The sequence below is a fragment of the Tamandua tetradactyla genome, chromosome 1, assembly GCF_023851605.1.
Source record: "Tamandua tetradactyla isolate mTamTet1 chromosome 1, mTamTet1.pri, whole genome shotgun sequence".
NCBI classification, from domain to species: domain Eukaryota; kingdom Metazoa; phylum Chordata; class Mammalia; order Pilosa; family Myrmecophagidae; genus Tamandua; species Tamandua tetradactyla.
In genome coordinates, this window is record NC_135327.1 from 195,130,673 (window position 1) to 195,149,636 (window position 18,964).

The window sequence follows — 18,964 nt, forward strand, 5'->3', positions numbered from 1 at the left end:
TTTGCCCAAAGATATACAGTTAATTTGTTGTAGAGCTGGGACTAAAACCCAGAATTTCAAGCTAGCATTTTAGTGCTCTTTCTAGTTTACTCTGTGCTTCACCAAATGAGTCTATTGCTGGGCCCTGATCCAAGAGGGAAGAGGATGAGGGTGCCAGATAATTTTTCCTGCCATCCCAAATGCCATCCTTTAGCCCTGCGCCTTCCCACTCCCAAACCCAAGGGAGCGGTCCACAGTGTGTGGCAGAGACCACTTCCACTCCACAAGGCACCTTCTACAGGGGTTGTCAGGAAGACAGATTTCTGTCCCAAAGGAATCTGGGCTCAGTCCCCAGGCAGCAACAGAAATACCAGATGCCCATTCCAGGTGCTGACAAACACCAGTTCCCCACCCTACCATCTCCCTAAAATGGTATCTCTATCCTGCAGGGTTACACTGGAGCCCCAGTGGTGAGAGAGAAAGAGCACGTGAGAATAACAAGACTACTTTCACTTGGTGGTGGTGGTGGGGTGGTTAAAAAAGGAGGGAAAAAAAAGAGGGAGAAAGAAAATTCAAAAACCAATCTCCTGGGCTCATCTTTGAGCCCCACCACTGCCACCAGGCTCTTGGGTGGCTCCAGTCCCAGTAATCTTACTTCATTGTATTCTGATTGGCTTTTACTACACCTGCGGAACACACTTGGACCTTTGTTCGTCCACTGCTTACATTGGCCAAAGGTTTTTCACCTTCCAAGAGAATGCTGTGTCTTCCCAGCCCTTGGTGGCATCTTTGTTTCTGATTTCCTTTGTTTCTTGAGCCACTATCTCCCCAGCAAGAGGGAACCCACAGGTGGCCTTCCACCCAGAGGCAGGAAGCTGCACCCTGAAGCCTGAGGGCCAGGCTTGGGGTAGAGGAAGGGACCCAGTGCTTGGGCACGTGGGGTGGAAGGAGGGGGGATTCCTCAGAGAAAAGAGGTGAAGACCACCCAGCGAAGGCAACGGACCTATCAATAGCCCTTGCTCTGGCCACGAAGCCCATGCATTTGCCCCCAGACCCATGCTGAGCCCTTTCTCCCCATCTCACTTCCACCACTGCCCAAGAGCGCTCTCCTGGCTGACTCCCAAGATGCTTTTGTTAATCAAACCTTAGAGATTGGCTGGTCCAACTTCTCTTCAATTTACAGATAAGGGAACTAAGGCCAGAGACAGAAAAGGACAGTCCAAGCTAATAGAGAGAGTTAGTTGAAGAAAGGGCTAGAACCAGGGTCAGTTAACTTCTAGACTCCTGCCTTTTTCTTTTTTTATACTTATTGCTGCCTTTCCTTTCCCTTCTCTCCTCTTTTCATTTCTCTTTATCTCCCTATTTCCCCCCCGTAAATCCCTCTAGGAGGAAGAGATCTGGAAAGCCCCAGGAAAATGACGAGGAGATGAAGATTAAGGGGTGAGAGAGAGATGGCGGCAGTGAGCTGGTAAGGACTGGAGCCTGGAGAAGAAGGTGGGGCACAGCAGAGGGCACTGAGACAAGGCACAGGAAGACAGGGAGATGATCCCTGAAGCCATCTGGGCATTTTATACCTCTCCCCTCTGGCCCTGCCACCAGCCCCGCCCCTGTGGAACCCCACCCCTTCAGCCTCGGCCATCACTTCCTTTTCCTCTTCTCCTTTGCCTTCCTGGCCTCCTCAGCCTCGAATTGGTCCTTGTTAAGTTTCATTCTTTTCTTACCCATCGGGGTCCTGAAGTACCAGTCCTAGGTTGAATGATGAGGAGCGGTAAAGGGAGGAAGGAAGGATGAGAGAAGAAGAGAAAAAGCCTGGTCCATTGAGATCTGACTGCTGGCTCTGTCTCCTGACCTCTCTTTCCTTTTTTACAGGTTTCTGCGTCCCCCATGGCCTTTCCACCCCTCTATTCCTAGGACCCGAGCATTGTGTTGGAGTTTGGTTTTCCTTGTTCTCTACCAATTATTCCAGGTCACAGATGTCAGCCATTCTCAATGGTGCCCCCTCCCTGCTGATTTCCTGACTCCCACTAAGCCCTCCTCCTTCCATCCCTAAGGTCCTGTTTTCAGATGCACCCAAAGCCACCCTGCCTGGAGAGCAGGTACTGACTCAGGGGTGGAGGTGAGGGGTGGGTGGTAGCTTGTGTCAAAACAAACCAAAGCCTCTTAAATTGGCTCTTTGGGGCTCCCACCCTCAAGGAAAACCAGATGAGATGGTCCTGCCCACATTCCCCTATCTCTTGGTGATTTCTTGTTCCCTTCCAAGCTCAACTCCATGTTCATTTAAGCCTGACTGTCATCTGGTGAATTGAGGGGAGCAAAAAAAGGGTTACAAGGTGAGCTGTGGGACTGGCTTCAGAAGGCTGAACTCCCTTGGCTGGTGCTACTCACTCCACAGCCCTCCTACCCCCCACCTTACCCCCAGACTAACCTTCAGGGATTCCTCCTCCTCTTTGTACACTGGCTCCAGCTTTGCCAGATGCCCCAGGAACTCTGAGGCCACCAGGGGACGCTTGGGCAATTGCAGGAGTCGCCGCTCAGTCAGCACCGATTGGGTGGCTTGGAGAATACAACCGGGCGTGTAGCCATCGGACACTTTAGCCAGGGCACTGATGTCCAGGCTCTTGGTCACTTGGACTCCCTGGGTCTCTATCATATGCTTCCAGAGCACTACAAGCACGGGGGAGGACAAAGGGCATGGAGGGCCACTGGGCACCAGGTTGGGGACACAGGGCACACAGAGGTGGGGGCAGCAAGGCATAATAATATTCTGACTTGGGATCTGTTAACTGAGCTGGTTACTTAGGGATTTGCCTCCATCATCTCCTACCATATCCCCGCTAGAAAAGCACGAAGTCAGGAATGGCTCAATTTCCCTTTATCAGGAGGACATGGAGATTCCAAGAACTTAAGCGACTTGCCCACGTGTCCATGGAGCTGAGACTAGAACCCAGGCCCCTTGGCTGCTGGCCTGGTGGTCCTTCCAGAACAACTGGCCATAGAGGTGAGGGTGTGTAGGAGGGGGGTGGGGATGGAAAGATGGGGTAGAGGAGCTTGGACAGGGGTGGAACCCCTGGACTGCTTCTCTGGCCCAGGCCCCCCCTGTTCTAGCGCCTCACCATAGCGGGAAGCATAATCCGGCCGGGGAAGGAGGAGGATGCGCTCGTAGGTCCGGCACAGCCCATTCATTTCAGCCAGCTGTGGCCGCGCTGTCGTTCCGATCAGCATCACACGGTCCCCGGGACCTAGTTGTCTCAGGGCCTTGATGAGATCCTTCTTTATTCGCTTTGGGTCCATCTGCTCCAAGGAGGGAGAGGTGGAGGGATCAGGGTTGCATCAGACAGGGTTTCTAAATTCCCAGAGCATGTGCCCCGCACCACATCCGCTGAACCTCACGTCCATAATCAGATGTAGATTGGGAGAGGTTGTTATTTCTGTTCTAAGGAAAAGGAAATACGGCAAGAGGAGCAGAGGGGATTGGTCCACACACACACAGTGGGTTAGGCTCAGAGTGACTTTAAAAAGCCGTGTCTCCCAGCCCTGCTCTCAGGCTCTTGTACAGGCCCAGGCTGGCTGCCCACCGATGGCCCTGCAGGCCCAGCTCCCTTACCGCCCTCTCCTCTTTTGGGACCTTCTTATAGAAATTCTTCTCGGCATTCCCAATCCATATCACAGAGGGCTGTAAGAGTCGGGCCACCTGGACAGGTCAGAGGGTAAAAATAGGCCATTAGAGAAGTCCCTAGATCCCTAGGCAAAGGTCACTTCCCCATCTAGTGGGACCCCAGGAGCAGGGTTGGCTTTGGACAGTGCCCAACCTCAGAACTCCCAGCTCCCAACTTTCTACCTCCTGCCAACTTCACCTCCGGCCTTTTGCACACCACACCCTAGTGTGAGCAAGAGTCATTGCCTCCCTCTGGAAGGGGGAAAGTTGCTGCATACTAAGCCTTATCTCTACCATGAAAAGAAACTGCTCTGTCCCCCATCAAAGGGGCTTCAGGTATCCCAAGCTTATAGAAGAGATTGGTTGGGAGCCCTCACCAGCTCCTGAAGTCACACCAAATAGGGAGAGAGGTGATCTCCTGAAGTCACTCCAAATAGCATAAAGCCCACACACTGCTCTGTGGTCACAGGGCTGAGAACTAGAAAAGCTAAAAGTCAGGGGGTCCAGACCTTAAAGACCATATGCACCATCATCTGCACCCCAGTCTTGCCAGGATACTTGTCTTGCAGGTTGCTAGGTGACAGGTCAAACAGATTGGCACCGGTCTCTGTGCACACAGCCTTGACCAACATCTTCTTCCCTATGCCAGAGGGGCCTACTAGGAGGATGGAGCGGATGAGGGGAGCCATGGAGTGTATATCTGGGGAGCCTGAGAGGAAGGAAACAGGGGCCAAAGGCAAGGAGTGGGCCAGCAGCAGGGGCATGGGCACCAGGATGGGGACACAGGGCACACAGAGGTGGGGGCAGCAAGGTATAATAATATTCTGACTTGGGATCTGTAACTGAGCTGATTGCTCTGGGATTTACCTCCACATCTCCTACCATATCCTTGCTGGAAAAGCACGAAGTCAAGAATGGCTCAATTTCTCTTTATCAGGAGGACATAGAGACTCCAAGAACTTAAGCGACTTGCCCACATGTCCATGGAGCTGAGGCTAGGACCCAGGACCCTTGGCTGTCGGCCTAATGGTCCTTCCAGAACAACTGGCCATAGAGGTGAGGGTGTGTAGGAGGGGAGTGGAGATGGGAGAATGGGGTAGAGGGGCTTTGGCAGGCGTGGAACCCCTGGACTGCTTCTCTGGCCCAGGCCCCCATCCTAGGGCCTCATCATAGCAGGAAGACATCATGTAAGGGAAGTGTGAGGGCCTGGGGCTGGACTAGATGTGGGTTCAGGGCAGGGTTGCACTATCTTCTCCTAATGTCTGAGCAATTCCCTAGGCACACAAGCCAACAGTGGCAGCCTGGAGGATCTGGAAAGGCTTAGCAATCACCATCTTGCGGGGCTATGTGTGTGTGTCAGGAATGGGCCCTCTACCCCCTTCCAATGCCTTTCTGTTTTCCATGCCATCTGTTTCCAGCCCTGGATTATGAAGGGGTAGATTTAAAGGATAAAAGACAAAGGTTTCAGAAAGAATCTGGTCTCTGGTATTTAACAGCAGATTGGAGACTGATCTTCCTGGGAATGGGACAAGCAGTGGAGGGGACTGAGTAAGGAGCTGGAAGTGGGGGCTCTTCAGCAGGTCAAGGGCCCATGTGATCCCCAGGGTAGCCCACCTCCAGCAGGGCCTGGGGAAGGCAAGACAGGTAGAATACTGAGCCATGGCACACAAGGATTGGAGGCTCAGATCGGGCATGTCTGCGGCAGCCACCCTACCCTGAACCCCAGGTCCCCCAAAAGCCACCTGCCCAGCACTGGGTCTTCACTTTCCCAAGGGCCTTCTTACCAAGCCGAAGGACCCCATACAAGGCCATGTTCTGCCGAATGTCAAACAAGGAGGGCATGGGCAACTTGTTTGCCAAATTCAGAATGGATCCAAGATAGAGATAATCACCTGCAGGGCCGGGGGAGAGAATCCTCAAGAGGTCAGATTTGTTTCAGGGACATGGTGGCTGGCTGGACAGAAGTCTGTGGTTAGGGGCTGTGGTAGTTAGATTCAGTTGTCAACTTGGCCAGGTGAAAGCACCTAGTTCTGTTGCTGTGGACATGAGCCAATGGTAGGTGAATCTCATCTGTTGCTAATTACATCTGCAGTCGGCTAGGAGGCGTGTCTGCTGCAATGAGTGACGTTTAACTTAATTGGCTTGTGCTTAAATGAGAGAACGCAATGTAGCACAGTCTAGCAGCTCAGCATTCCTCATCACAGCACTTGCAGCTCAGCCCAGGCCTTTGGAGAAGTCACCCCGGGGAAAGCTGTTGGAACCCAGGGGCCTGGAGAGAAGACCAGCAGAGACCATCCTGTGCCTTCCACGTAAGAAAAGAGCCTCAGTGGAAAGTTAGCTGCCTTTCCTCTGAAGAACCAACAAAATAAATCCCCTTTTATTAAAAGCCAATCCGTCTCTGATGTGTTGCATCCCAGCAGCTAGCAAACCAGAACAGGGGCCTATGATGCCTGAAGGGGGAAATTTGGGTCTGTGCCTCAGCTAGGGAGCAGGCACTTGAGGAGGTGTCTCACCAACATAGTCTTTCAGTGCCACTGTCTCATTCTTCTTTAGAAGGCCACAAATGACAAGTTCTTCGAACAGAGAGTCCAAGGTCCTGATAGAGGATGAGCAGAAGGACCCAGAGGACATTAGCAAGTATGGAAAGGAAATGGAGGCAGAGAAGAGGTGGTGGTTGGAGTGGGGGGGGGGGGAGTGTAACAGGCAGGAGAAAATGGTGGGATGAGCAGTTCTCCTGAACACTATTCTGTGGTCAAAAATATCAAGACTGCCACCAGACAGGGTGAGAACAGCAGACAGCAAGGGACACCAGAACACTGTCCCAGGTAGCAGGTTTGCCTCCAGTGATTGAAAAGTATGTGAGAAAGATTGATTGCCTTCTGAGATACTTCCCTCCACCAGTTTACTGCCCAAAGTTCAAACATTAGAAACTCAGTAATTTGGGTAAGCATTGTCCTCTTTCTAGAAACCAAATTTAAGATGTAAATCTTCCCAGGAGAGATGGTGTGCCAATTTGAAACTGTCCTGTATCCCAGAAAAGCCATGTTCTTTAATCCGCATTCAATATTGCTGGATGGGATTTTTTTTTATTGTTTCCATGGAAATATGACCCACCCAGTTGTGGGTGGTAACTTTTGATTAGGTGGTTTCCATGGAGCTGTGTCTCCACCCATTCAAGGTGGGGTTGCTTACTGGAGCCCTTTAAGAGGGAACCAATTTGGAAAAAGCTTCAGTGCCGACAGAACCACATAGTCAGAGAACTGTGGAGATGCCAAAGGAAAATGTCCTTGGAGAAGCCTTATGAAATGAGGAGAGAAAGCTAGCAGATGTCGCCATGTGCCTTCCTAGGTGAGAGAGAAAACCTGAACATCATCTGCCCCTTCTTTGGAGTTAAGGTATCTTTATCTGGATGCCTTAGTTTGGACATTTCTATGACCTCAGAACTGTAAACTTGCAATTTAATAAATTCCCTTTTTAAAAGCCATTCCATTTCTGGTATATGGCATTCTGGTAGCTTTAACAAGCTAAAACAGATGGGCATTAAAGAAACTGACATAAATGTGCTCCTGACCTCTCTTTACTAGAGAGAGCTGGGTGCAGAGAATGAGTACAAAGGGACCACAGGTAAGTTCCTCCATGCCCTAGAGTGAGAAGTCCAGGGGGAGATGGCTTAGGTAGGGACAGAATTAAATAAGGAAGACAAAGGCTGGAGAGGGCTGGAATGAGGAGGCATGGATAACAATGCTCCATTTACATCTGTATTCTGCATTATAAATTGCAAAGCGGGCAGGCCACAGGGGCTCAATGGCAGAGTTCTCACCTGCCGTGCCAGAGACCCGGGTTCGATTCCCGGTGCCTGCCCATGCAAAAAATAATAAAAAACTGCAAAGCACTTATTATTTGATGTGATCCTCACAGTTATCTCGTGAGTTTGGCAAGACAGATCACGTTTGACAGGACCTGGCCAATGAGGACAGAAAGTGAGAAAGGTTATATGATATTCCCAAGGTCACACAGCACCAGAACCAGCACCAGAAGTCAGGTCTCTTGTCTGGGCACTGCAACAAAGGTCTGATACCTGTTTGGAGTCAGATCTTTCTCCTTCTTCTTCCCCATTTTCTTTCCAGACTTTTTCTGGTTGGAAACAAGCACAGAGGTAATTGCTCTTCATTCCTTGCCACTCTCTCTCTCTCTCTTTTTTTTTTTAAACTTTTTTTTATTGTATAACATATATACAAAGCAAAGAAAAAAAAGCAATCATTTTCAAAGCACTCTTCAACAAGTACAGGACAGATCCCAGAGTTTGTCATGGGCTACCACACCATCATCTCAGATTTTTCCTTCTAGCAGCTCCAGAATATAGGACACTAGAAGGAATAAATATTTTTTATCATCACAATAGACTTTTTTTTCTCTTTTGCGAAAAATACCATATATACAAAAAAGCAATAAATTTCAAAGCACAGCACAACAAGTAGTTGTAGAACAGATTTCAGAGTTTGGTGTGGGTTACAGTTCCACAGTTTTAGGTTTTTACTTCTAGTTGCTCTAAGATACTGGAGGCTAAAAGAAATATCAATATAAATGATTCAGCAGTCACATTCGTTTGTTAAACCCTACCTTCTCTGTATAACTCTACCATCACCTTTGATCTTTCTATCCCACTCTTGAGGGGTATTTGGGCTATGGCCATTCTAACTTTTTCACATTGGAAGGGGCTGTTGATAATATGGGGTAGGGAGATGGAACTAGCTGATGTTCTGGAGAGTCCTTGCCACTCCCTTTTGTGTGTCTGCCAATCCCCACCTCCCCTGAACACCTCTCATCACAGCCCTAGCCCCTCATCTTGCCTTGGGAGCTTTCAGGGGTCTCCCCTCCTCCCTGTCCACAGCCAGACGTAGGTTCTTCAGCTCTTGACGCATCAGCTCATCCACCTGGGGGAGACAGAAGGGAGTGCACAGGGACAGCCTGGGGCTGGAGAAGGAAGTAGGAAAGGATGGCTGATGGAGAGGATCTTCAGAGAAAAGCCAGACAAGCTCAGTGGAGCAGCCACCACCATTTCTACCCATATTTTTGGAACCCTAGGCTTTTGCATTTCTCTCTTCCTCCCCTTGCCCCTGTACAACACACCAGTTCTAACCTACATCCTGCTAACCCATGAGCCTTGCTCTCAACATTGCCATCAATGTTGGGAGAAGCACCCAGGATAGAGTGAGTCGGCTTTCTGTTCAGGCCTCAGATTTGCTACTTACTAGCTGGGTGGCCTTAAGCAAGCTGTATGGCAACTTAGCTTCAGTTTTCCCAGGTGCAGAACTGGGGAAACAATGGCATCTATCTCCAAGGTGGTTTTAGGATTACAGGATCTAATGCTTCTAGAGTACAGGGACTTGGCACACAGTGGGAGCTCATTAAGGGTTAGTAAGGAGGGTGGTGTGTGGGCACTGAACCCCCAGCCAGTGTCCCTCCCCATTCCTCTCACATCTATGCAGCATTAGCTGCCCCTGGAAGAAAGGGGACAAGAGAAAGGCAGAGGAAGATGGGGACTGAGAGGGACAGCAGATGGAGCTAGGACTCTGTGGTGAGGTCTACAGAGGATGAGCTGGGGGCTTGGAGGAATTGAGGAAAAGCGTAAGAGGGAGGGAGACAAATAGGTGGGGCCCAAGCCTGCAGCAGGTTGGAGGTCCTGGTGGTGGGAACAGGAGGCAGAGGAGAAGCCTGCAAGGAAGCCCTAGCTGAGCCCTCATACCTGTATCCGGATCTCCACCTCTACTTGCTTTCTATTTTCCTCCCTCAGGGTCTCAAGGTCAAAAGTCTGACTGGGGTGAGCACTCTCATGTCGGTTCCTCCACACCTCTGACCATGGAAAAATGGATGGGTGAGTGAAGGTCAGAGGCTCAGGTGCATGCTCTCACATACCTTTACACATATGCATGCACGTGTGCACACACTCACACACACATACATACACATGCAAGCACACCCACATAAGCCAGGAAGCTGATCCAAGCTGGGCAGGCATTTCCCCACTTGGCTGTCTGGCAGCTGAGACCACAGAAAGAGGTTTGACCACAGGATTCAGACCCAAATCCACAGAACCACTCCCACCCAAGAGATCTCATCACACACACCCCACTTCCCCTTTAACAGTATTCCCCAGATACACTCCCACTGCCTCATGATCCATACAGCAGATTCTCCCCCCACTTGCTCCATGTCCAGCCATCACCACAAGAACCCCCTCAGGTTGCACATTCTTCCTCCGCCTTCTCCCCTCATACTTATGTACTCCTCATGTCCAGCATTAATCACAGGTATAAATTTGGAAGGCATCATTTTCAGCATTGTATCTGTTTCCTAGAACAGAAACATCATTTGAACTTGACCCCATGACCTCCACCTATCACAAAACCTGACCCTAATTCTTACCCAGGCCAGCCTTCCTAACACCAATTCCCTGAGAAGCTGTCCCTCCCTGTCCACTTGTTCCACCTGCCTTGGTGTCTCACCCCCTTCTTGGTCTTGTCCTCCTTTCCCTTCTTCTTCTTCTTCTTCTCTTTTATCTCATTTTCACTTTCTTTATTTTTTTCTTGATCCTTCTTTTTGCTCTCCTGGACCTGCAGCTCCAGTTCCATTCTCACCTGTGGTCGAAGACAAAGCTGTTTCATAGAAGACTAAGGGATTTTACAGGAGCAAAAGATCCCAGGGTTTCCAGGGCCCTGGGTGATGATGAAGTCCAGGTAGCTAACAGTCCAGAGATTCCATACTGGGGTCCAGGAAGAAAGGGGAGCCAAGGGAAGCAGTGTTCTGATCAGAGCTTCTGGCTGTCTCCAAAATAGTCATGCCAGGCAAGTTTCTTCTCCCTGGTCATGGGTGTCTTCTCCAGTCACAGGCAATCTCCTTTCCCCTCCCCATGCAGTCTTTCCAGCTACTTGTATTTCCTCTAGCCACACTCTACCCCCTCACCATAGCTGACCTCTCCCCCAACCTCCACTTTCAGTTTAAACTCACTACTCCATAACTCAGGCTCAGCCTGCCAAAGAAAGCTCCTGTCCCCAACTCCAGGGTACCTGTTCTGGAGTCTTGTCTGCAAAGATCAGGTAGGATCCACCCATAGCCTCATCTGGATAATCAGGGAACCGGCCAGTAAGGGAACTTAATAGACGAGAGATGATGGGTGGTTGGATGGATGGATAGAAAGGTAGAAGGATGGTGGGTGGGTGCATAGATGGGTAGAGGGAAGGACAGAGAAGGATAAGGGGGCAGGGAGACAGAGGGAAGGAATGAGTAGTTACAGAAATGGCAGATGGCTCAGGGGGCATTCACTGTGCTTTCCCCAACCTATTCTAGCATTTTCTTTTTCATTCGGGGAAACTGGGGCTCATGTGTGGAGAGGGCCCTATAGGTTGGAGGTGCAAGTTTTGAGAGTGTTAGCAGTGTGTAGGGGAGGTGGAGGTGGGTGGAGAAAAGGGCACAGTCTACTAGAGGACAGGACAGGTTAAGTGCCAGGGAAGCCTCTGGGGGATATTGGGGTGAGAAGGAATAGAAGGGTCAGCTGTGGCTGGGGAAACTGACTGGCACTCGATAAACCACTGTCGAATTTGCTCCTTCATCTTCTCCTTTATGTCGGGCCCCTCGGTCTCTATGAGAGATGTATGGGCCCGAGAAAGAGCCAACTGGAACTCCTCCTCCTTCTCTGTCTGGCGGAGCCTCCGGATATCTTCCACCAGACAGGCCTGGGATATGACGCCCGGGTGCTCCACCTCATTGGGCGATGGAAGCTGGGGAAAGTGGCAAGAGAAGCAAAGGGACTTAAGAAGGGGCAGGGGGAGGGCCCAGCATCTACTCTGGACACAGCCCCGATCCTTAGGCAGCCACACCTGCCTTTCCCTCATTTTTCAACACACCCACACACCCGGAACGACGGCAGGCCTGCATCAGGAGAAATTGCGTTTGGAGCCGAAATTCGTCTGTGTAAATTACTCTGATAATGAGTTTGCTAGATGCATTGGGGCTGGCCCCCCCTGCCTGCTCCCCCAGCACACTCTCCCCTGTGAGCCTCCGGCCCCAGCCCCCACGTACCGCACCCCCCACCCCACCCCCAGCCCCAACGGGCCGCATTGGCAGCCGCACTCGCAGCCACTTTCCCGCCTCATTGGCTCCCAAATGTATTTTAAATATCACTCTGCGCAGAGACAATTACTGAAAACGCTGAGCTCACACTGTTGACGGGCCCGGGCAGCCAGGCTCATTCCTCACCCACTGCTGGTGCCATGGCCCCCCACCCCCCTCTCCAAGGCCCGACCCCTGCCTCCCGCCGCCGCCTGCTCTCGCCTCATGGGGGTCCATCTCTCCAGCTTCCCAACAAGTCCCTGACTTCCACTCCCATGCAGAATGGGCCCCCTGCCCCCATCCTCCTTCTGAAGCCTCCAACCCCCCAGAAGCAGCAATCCCAGCCCTGCCAAGACATCACAGGCTCCGCCCTACTTGTTATCAGGCCTTGGTATGCCCCTTTTCCCTCCAAAGCCTCTGGGTCCCCAGGCCAGGCCTGCCCAGCTATGCTCCCTCCCCAACTCCCTTCACCAGCCAGGCCTCCCTGGATCTGCCTGGTGCTGCAAAGCCTCCCTGCCGGGGATCCTGACCCTCACCCCTGCCACGGCCCTGGTGTCCTAGGTCACCAGCTGGGACCAGAGGCCCCTCAGAGGGCAGGGAGGATGGATGAGAACAGGTGGGATTCAGGGAGAGGGATCTGCTCACCTCCTCCCGAACATACATGTACACACACACATGTGCATACACACATGGATCTCTGCACCTCTTTCTACCCTCACTCTCTGGCATAAACACTGACACATTACCGAGCTCCCCAGCACTTCGCCCTCCTGCAGAGCAGGGGCCCCAGAACAAGTGGAAAGCCTGTAACCAGAAAAGCCGTAGTTTACAGGGTGGTATGCCCACACCCCAGCTTGGCCTCTGGTTCTCCCAGAGGCTGGAAGAGGCTGAGGGTGTGCTGCTACAGCTGGCCTTGGGCTTCCTTCCTCTGCTAGGTGCCACCTCTGTAGCCTCTTCCTTCCGGGTAGGGGTGAGGATTTCTGGGATGCTCTAGGCTATTCTCCCTCACCCCTTCCCCCATCTGCAATCCTTTCCAGTGATCCCTGAAAACAGAGGCGCGTGGAGGGTCGTGGCTCAGTGTGGCTTTCCTGCTCTTTCCCTACTTTATGAAACAAATCCTGCATTTTCCTCAAACCAGCAGCCAACCAACACCACCGCTTGTCTTCCATCCCTGCTCACTTCCCCCTACATTCCTGGGTAATGTGGGGGCAGCGGAGGGGGAGGGGTGCTGGACAGGGCTACACCCTAGGAGCGAGGGAAAAGAGTGAGGGAGAGAGGAGGGTCCCCATGCACTGGTCCCATGCTGGGGCTCCCAGGCCCCTGCCGTTGTCCCAGGGAACTCACCATGCCAATGAACTCCATCTCCAGCCTCCGGTCCTGTTGCGTGCGCTTCCTCTGCAGGCAGCCTCTCCACATCTGGGGGGGTGGGGAGGGAGGAAGGACATGGGCCCAGACACTCCCCACTCCGCATGTTTGCAGGGAGGTGGCTCCTGGGCCTAACCCCTTGGGAGAAGCAGCAGCTACTCTCTCAGGGGTGGAAGGTCGCAGAGGATCATGGTTGGAGGGAGGCTGAGCGTGGGAGGTGAGGAGGATTGTCCAGGGAGGATAGCACCAGGAGTCTCAATCCACAAAGTAATACTGAGCAGGAACAGCAAAGAAGAGGGTATGGTGGGATGTGTATACAACCTGTCTAGCTCCAAGCTTTGTTCATTCAGGGCCCAGCCAGGAATTCTCTCTTTTTCATCTCCACCCTTGAATCATCTCTTTTATGGAGCACAGAGCAGAGTTCCAGTGCCACCTCCCCCATAAAGCATTCCATGCTCTCTCATGTCTCAGAATTCCCATGGCATTTGGGGGTTAAATATTTGATTCCACACAGGGATATAAACATCGGCATTGCTGTGGCGACAATGGAGATACCCCAGTTAATGCCTACATTTTTCACCCAAGGAAACTACAGCCAGATACAGCACATGACCTTTCTAAGGTCAAAGAGCCAGTTGATGCAGAGTTGGGGCTGGGATCAGGTTTCCTGACTCCGGACCCAGTGCTCTTTGTCTCAGGCCCCCAGCCCCTCTCCTATTCTTGTCCTAGTGGGGTGGGAGGGTGGGGCACCGGGCAGAGGGAGGTGGAGCCAGGTGGACAGGGCAAGTGTCTAGCCCGGTACTGTCTGGTCCCCTGGCAGTGCCACAGTGAACAGGGGCTGGGTCCCAGGGCTTCTTGTTTGGGCTTAGTCCTTCTGCTGCTGTGCCTGGTCAGAAAGGCCCACGGTGACTACGTGCTTGGCACATTTCTGCCTGGGGATTTCTAAGGCTCAGTAGTTCTGTACTCCTGATGTCTGGCAACGGGAGCAAAATGACTTCCTTGGGCTTTCGGGGGAAGTGGGGCTCTCCTTGAGGCAGACCCTCCTTTCCAAAAGGCTGCTTTAAAGAGCCCCATGGGAAAGGCGTCCCCTTCCGCATCCTTGGGGACAGCCTGGACACTGGAACAGCATCAAACCCAGAGGCTCCAACTGGGATTCCTTAGCATACTCAGGAATCAGGTAAAACTGTCCCATTAGGAGAGGATGGATCTTTGCAGAGTTTTTATTATTGTTTGTTTGAAAGTTGGTTTGTTGGCATTTGATTTTTGGTCAGAAGAGGTTTTAAAGTTTCCTTTAGTGGGCCAAGAGACAGGAGATTTTTAGATGTTGATCCTTGAGAGAGAGAAGATGGGAGAGTGGACTGAGCTGAGAGAGGGCAAGGGCCCAATCCTATGCCAGCACTTCTAGGCCTGTTCTGGGAAAGAAACAGTGGCTAGAGACAGTCGATGGGAGGGAGCAGAAAGTGCTCCTTTTTCTGCATTTTCTTAGGATCCCTCCAGCCTTTAGTAAAGGTGTTGATCACTACTGCCTAGGTTAGCAACATGCAGACAGCAAGAAAGGACCACAGCCAAGTGTGGAGTGGTTGTCCAGAGCAAAAGGAGAAGGAGGACAACCAGGACAGGTAAGCATTTGCTGGGCACCCTAGGGAGGGGGCTGGGTTTTCTGCAGCAAGGCTGGATGGGGATGTAATTATGCCATTTGGTTAATAAAGGAAAGGGCGACCTCAGAAGGCACAAAAATTTGAGGATACTCAGATTACAGTGGTTATCAAATTCTATTTAACTAATTATGTTTCCTTTTACCTTGGTTGCCAGGAGGCTCAGGATATACTTAGCGGTTCATTTTTAAGTCTTAAATGTTTCTGGAATTATCATCTGCTACACTATCATGGATCTTTCCTACATTTAATGATTCTCTGTTTGGGGGGCTTTTACGGTATCCCACTCCAAGTCTTTTTGGGGATAGAGATGTAGAATAAATAATAAACAAATAAGGTACATTTTTACTGACTAATAAGGTCCCTAACCATAAGCATTTAGAATCTAGTTGTGGGGAAAGAGAATGCAAGCCCTGAAACCTCTTGTGATCAATTGCCTGAGCCAGGCAGGTTTCCTGCAGGAGACTGCTGTCTCTGCCCTGGCCTTCTCACTGAGTCCCAGGGTTACCTTCTGGATGTTGACTGCTGCTTGATTCTGGCTGAAACTGCACCTTCCTTCTTCCCGAATCTTCTGATCCCTCTCCTCCTCTTTCCGAATCTGTTGCATGAACTTGGCTCGGAGCCGGCCTTGCCTGGCCCGCTCGGCCCTTTGCACTAGGATGATGGCCTCAGTCCGGGATAATTCTGGAGAGCTCTGGACAGAGCAGGGGCAAAGGAACAGGATGAGATGAAGTCAGGTCCTGCCTCCAGGATGGACAGCTGGGAGACCAGCTACCAAAGGATGAGCTGGGGGTATGGTCCTTCCTGGGGCATTTGGCTGCCGGGCTCCTGTCCCTTTATCTTCACATTGGAGGTTTACAACGAGCAAAAGATCAGACTTGAAAGCCAGGGATCACTGGAAGAACACTCTGAGGTGGCATGTAGGAAGGGCAGGGCCTGTGTTCTGGAGGGAGGCTTCTTTCTGGGAAGTTGGTAGGGGAGGATCTGGGAGGGGGGTCTCGCAGCCTTACCTCCTCAATGGACATTGGCTCTATTCTTGCCAGGATCTCCATCAGCACCAGCTGTCGTTCCTTCAGGGTGATGGACTGCTCCAGTAAGAAGTATTTGGGAATTGGAACCTCCAGGTCTGCCTTTGGGACAATATAGGGGAAGAAGGGTCAGGAATCCAAAGATGGGGTCCATTACCATTTTTAGCTGCTTACCCAGTCTGGAACCTCCTCAATCCTAGAGCCCTGGGGTGAGGAATTTATGGGTTTGGGGCCAGATACTTCCAAGGATCATCCCTGTTTTACCTGTGCTTGGATTCAAAGTCTGGAGGATCATGGGAAGTAATGGGCAATGGTTCCTAATCTGGCTGTGCATTAGAATCATCTGGGACACTCTCAAAAATACATATTCCTAGGTTCTCCCCAGGTACACCACATCAGAATGGCAGGGCCTGGGAAATTCGTTTTGTATTTTTTTTTTTTGGTTCTCTCTCTCTTTTTTTTTTTTTAAAGTCCACAGCTGAGTGGGGTGCAGCTGGGCAGGGACATTTTAAGAGTGCCTGGCGTGGACTTGGAGCAGTGCTTCAACTGGGGATCTTGGGCCAGACTGGAGGCTGGTGGGTCCGCCCTGTGCTCTAGAGAAGCCTTCTGAAACTCGACAGTACATACAAATCACCTGAGGATTTGTCAAAATGCAGGTTTTGATTAAGTCTGGGATAGGGCCTGAGATTCTGCTTTTCTAATAAACTCCCACGTGATGTCGCTGCTGTTGGTTCAAGGACCACACTTTGAGGCGCAATCCTCTAGAGGAATCTCCTCACCAATCCCGTGCGGTCCGTGGGTCTTCCCGTGCACGAAGGTCCCCGTCCATCCCCCACCTATTTTCGTGCACCCCTAGTTCCTGAAGCCCCTCACGCTAGCTCACACTCCAATTTCTGCCTCAGCCCTCCTTCCTTGTGAGAGGTCCGTTTCCCCATGCCACCACCCTCTCCCCACTTCCCGTCCCAGGACCAGGGGTGTCCGCGGGAAGTCAAGGCCAACCCTTCTCTCCGCCCTCTTCTCCCCACCCGGAGGCGTGGCTCCACGCCGCCACCAGCCCCAGCCACGCCCACCGGCGTGAGCTTGAGCTCCTGCAGTGCTTTGTCCAGGCAGTGGCACTCGCACAGGTCGGCGCGCACCAGCTCGTCCTTGAGCTCCAGCACGCGGCCAGCCACGCCGTCCAGCAGGCGCCGCAGCAGCCGCCGCTTCTGCGGCTGCACCATCTGGTCGTAGACCTTGTCGAGCCGGCGCAGCAGTCCCAGGTAGTACAGATAGAGCGATGAGAGCTTGTATTGGAAGGACTGACGCTCCCGTTCCGGCACGGGTTCGAGCAGGGGCTGCTCTTTGTCCAGCAGCTCTTGCAGGGTCACATGGGAGGCGTCCCAGAGACGTTGGTAAGCTCTGTAGAGGAGGTAGCATGGAGGAGGGGGGCAGCAGATGGGGGAGCAGTTACTGAGACTTTTGAGGACTGTGAACCTTGGGCTCCAGAGGTGTGAGGTTAAGGTTACTTATGGAAAACCAGGCGAGTTCAGTGGGAGTGAGGGCTCAGCAGGGGAATGAGATGGCAGTTACAGTGGGCACAGATTGGATGTGAGATTGGGGTCAGTAAGGGGAGTCCACTGATGCATCAGCAAGGAGAATGAAGAATGGGCATGGCATTTAGTCAGGGGTTCAGGAGGGATGCAGCGTGGGGTTGGGGCTCCCTGTAAGAAAGCGGCCTTTTGTGAGTCAGGAGACAGACAGTCCCTTCAGGGTAAGGGTGCAGCCCAGAGATGCTGCAAAGATCTGGGTTGGTGAGTGAGAGATGAATATAGACAAGGGCCCTGCCCCAGAGCAGAGCCCTAGTTCTGGAATTAGTCCAAGGGGAAGTTTGAAGAGAGAAAGGTGTATCATAGGCAGGTGCAGCCAAGGGGGCTGTGGAAATGTGTCTGAGACCAGGTAGGGCAAGAAGACCAGCCCGGCACCAAGCCCCTCCCTCTCCATTCCCCACCCCCACCCCCACCCCCGCAACCACTGCCATCCTTCTGCCTGCCTGTCCCAGGCTGACAGGATCAGGAGGCTTTGTGGCTCCATTCCATGACCCTACTCACCCTTCAGACATGGTGCCCACTCACTCCTTTACACTGCCCTTTGTGAGCTGACTGTGGAACCCATAGAACCTCGGGGGGTTCTACTCTGACTCCACCCCTCAAAGTCAGGAGACAGAACAGCCAGATTTTAAAAGTTCTGTTCCATTGTACCAATATTCTAAGACTGTGATAGAGGGACTGAGGGGTACAGGATTAGGGTCCACTTATCATGGAGGATGTCCTGGAGAGGGCACATTGAAGGGAAGGGAGGGCTGGAGCTGCAAGCACCCGAAAAACTTTGGGAAGGTTAGGGCACAGTGTGTAGGGTCAATTGTGGCTACTTTTCTTGTGAGAGTCAAATAACAACCTCTATTTGAAAGCATCCTGTATGCTGTGAGGTTCTAGATAAATGTTAGTTTTAAAGACATTGCTCCAATTGCACCTTCTCATCCAGAGGAAACTCATATTCCTGAATTCAGGCTTAGCTTCCTATTACACCCAACCCACCTTTGCTCTTGTATGACTATACTGGGAGGCAGGTGTGATGTGAAGGGGGAAACAGGACACTGGATTTGGAGTCAGAAGGCCTGGGTTCAGGCTCTAAAGTCACAGCTTACTCCACTTGGAGGTGAACACAAACGTAAAGAAATATATTAGAAAGTGCAGTAAGTGGTGTTTGGGGCTCATTCTAAGTCATCTGTGGGTATTCCTTCAATCTTGCCACCATTCTTTGGAAAATACAAAACACTTTATCAGCAGCAGGGTGACTTGGTTGGTGCAGTGTTAGGTAGGGACTTATGAATAAACATTTAAGGGACAAGGCCAAGGGAAAGGGGAGGAAGAAGCAGTAAGAAGGACGAAGAAACTAGGAATTCTCAACTGTCATGTACATGCAAGTTACCTGGTCTTGTTAAAAATGCAGATTCTGAATCCAAGACTTGATACGTGGCCAAAGATTCTGCATTGTTAACAAGCTCCCAGTTGGTGGGTTAGAGTTGAGGCTCAGAAGCCAGATTGCCTGGACCCACCCCTTTCTGTGTGACCAAAATATGGATTAGTTCTCATCTCATAGGATCCCACTAAGAAGCTTGTAGAGACACTTGTGAA

General features: G+C 51.6%; 1 protein-coding gene across 3 annotated transcripts; it reads right to left on the bottom strand.

Annotated features, from left to right (window-relative positions):
* Nucleotides 1-1,530: 1,530 nt before the first annotated feature.
* Nucleotides 1,531-17,968, bottom strand: DRC11L (dynein regulatory complex subunit 11 like). Of its 3 annotated transcripts, none has more exons than XM_077149939.1 (19): nucleotides 17,879-17,968; nucleotides 16,928-17,189; nucleotides 15,774-15,893; nucleotides 15,272-15,457; nucleotides 13,088-13,159; nucleotides 11,207-11,412; nucleotides 10,702-10,786; nucleotides 10,141-10,272; nucleotides 9,913-9,988; nucleotides 9,381-9,487; nucleotides 8,485-8,568; nucleotides 7,713-7,768; nucleotides 6,148-6,230; nucleotides 5,419-5,526; nucleotides 4,144-4,343; nucleotides 3,584-3,670; nucleotides 3,093-3,270; nucleotides 2,405-2,643; nucleotides 1,531-1,725 (listed from the first exon to the last, which is right to left on the bottom strand). In XM_077149939.1, exons 1-19 carry the CDS (start codon nucleotides 17,887-17,889, stop codon nucleotides 1,618-1,620), a joined length of 2,400 nt encoding a protein of 799 aa, XP_077006054.1. In that variant the 5' UTR covers nucleotides 17,890-17,968; the 3' UTR covers nucleotides 1,531-1,617. The 3 variants fall into 3 exon arrangements, with proteins under 3 accessions (XP_077006054.1, XP_077006046.1, XP_077006064.1); XM_077149931.1 differs by having other exon boundaries at nucleotides 16,862-17,189; XM_077149949.1 differs by lacking the exon at nucleotides 5,419-5,526 and having other exon boundaries at nucleotides 16,862-17,189.
* Nucleotides 17,969-18,964: the final 996 nt, after the last annotated feature.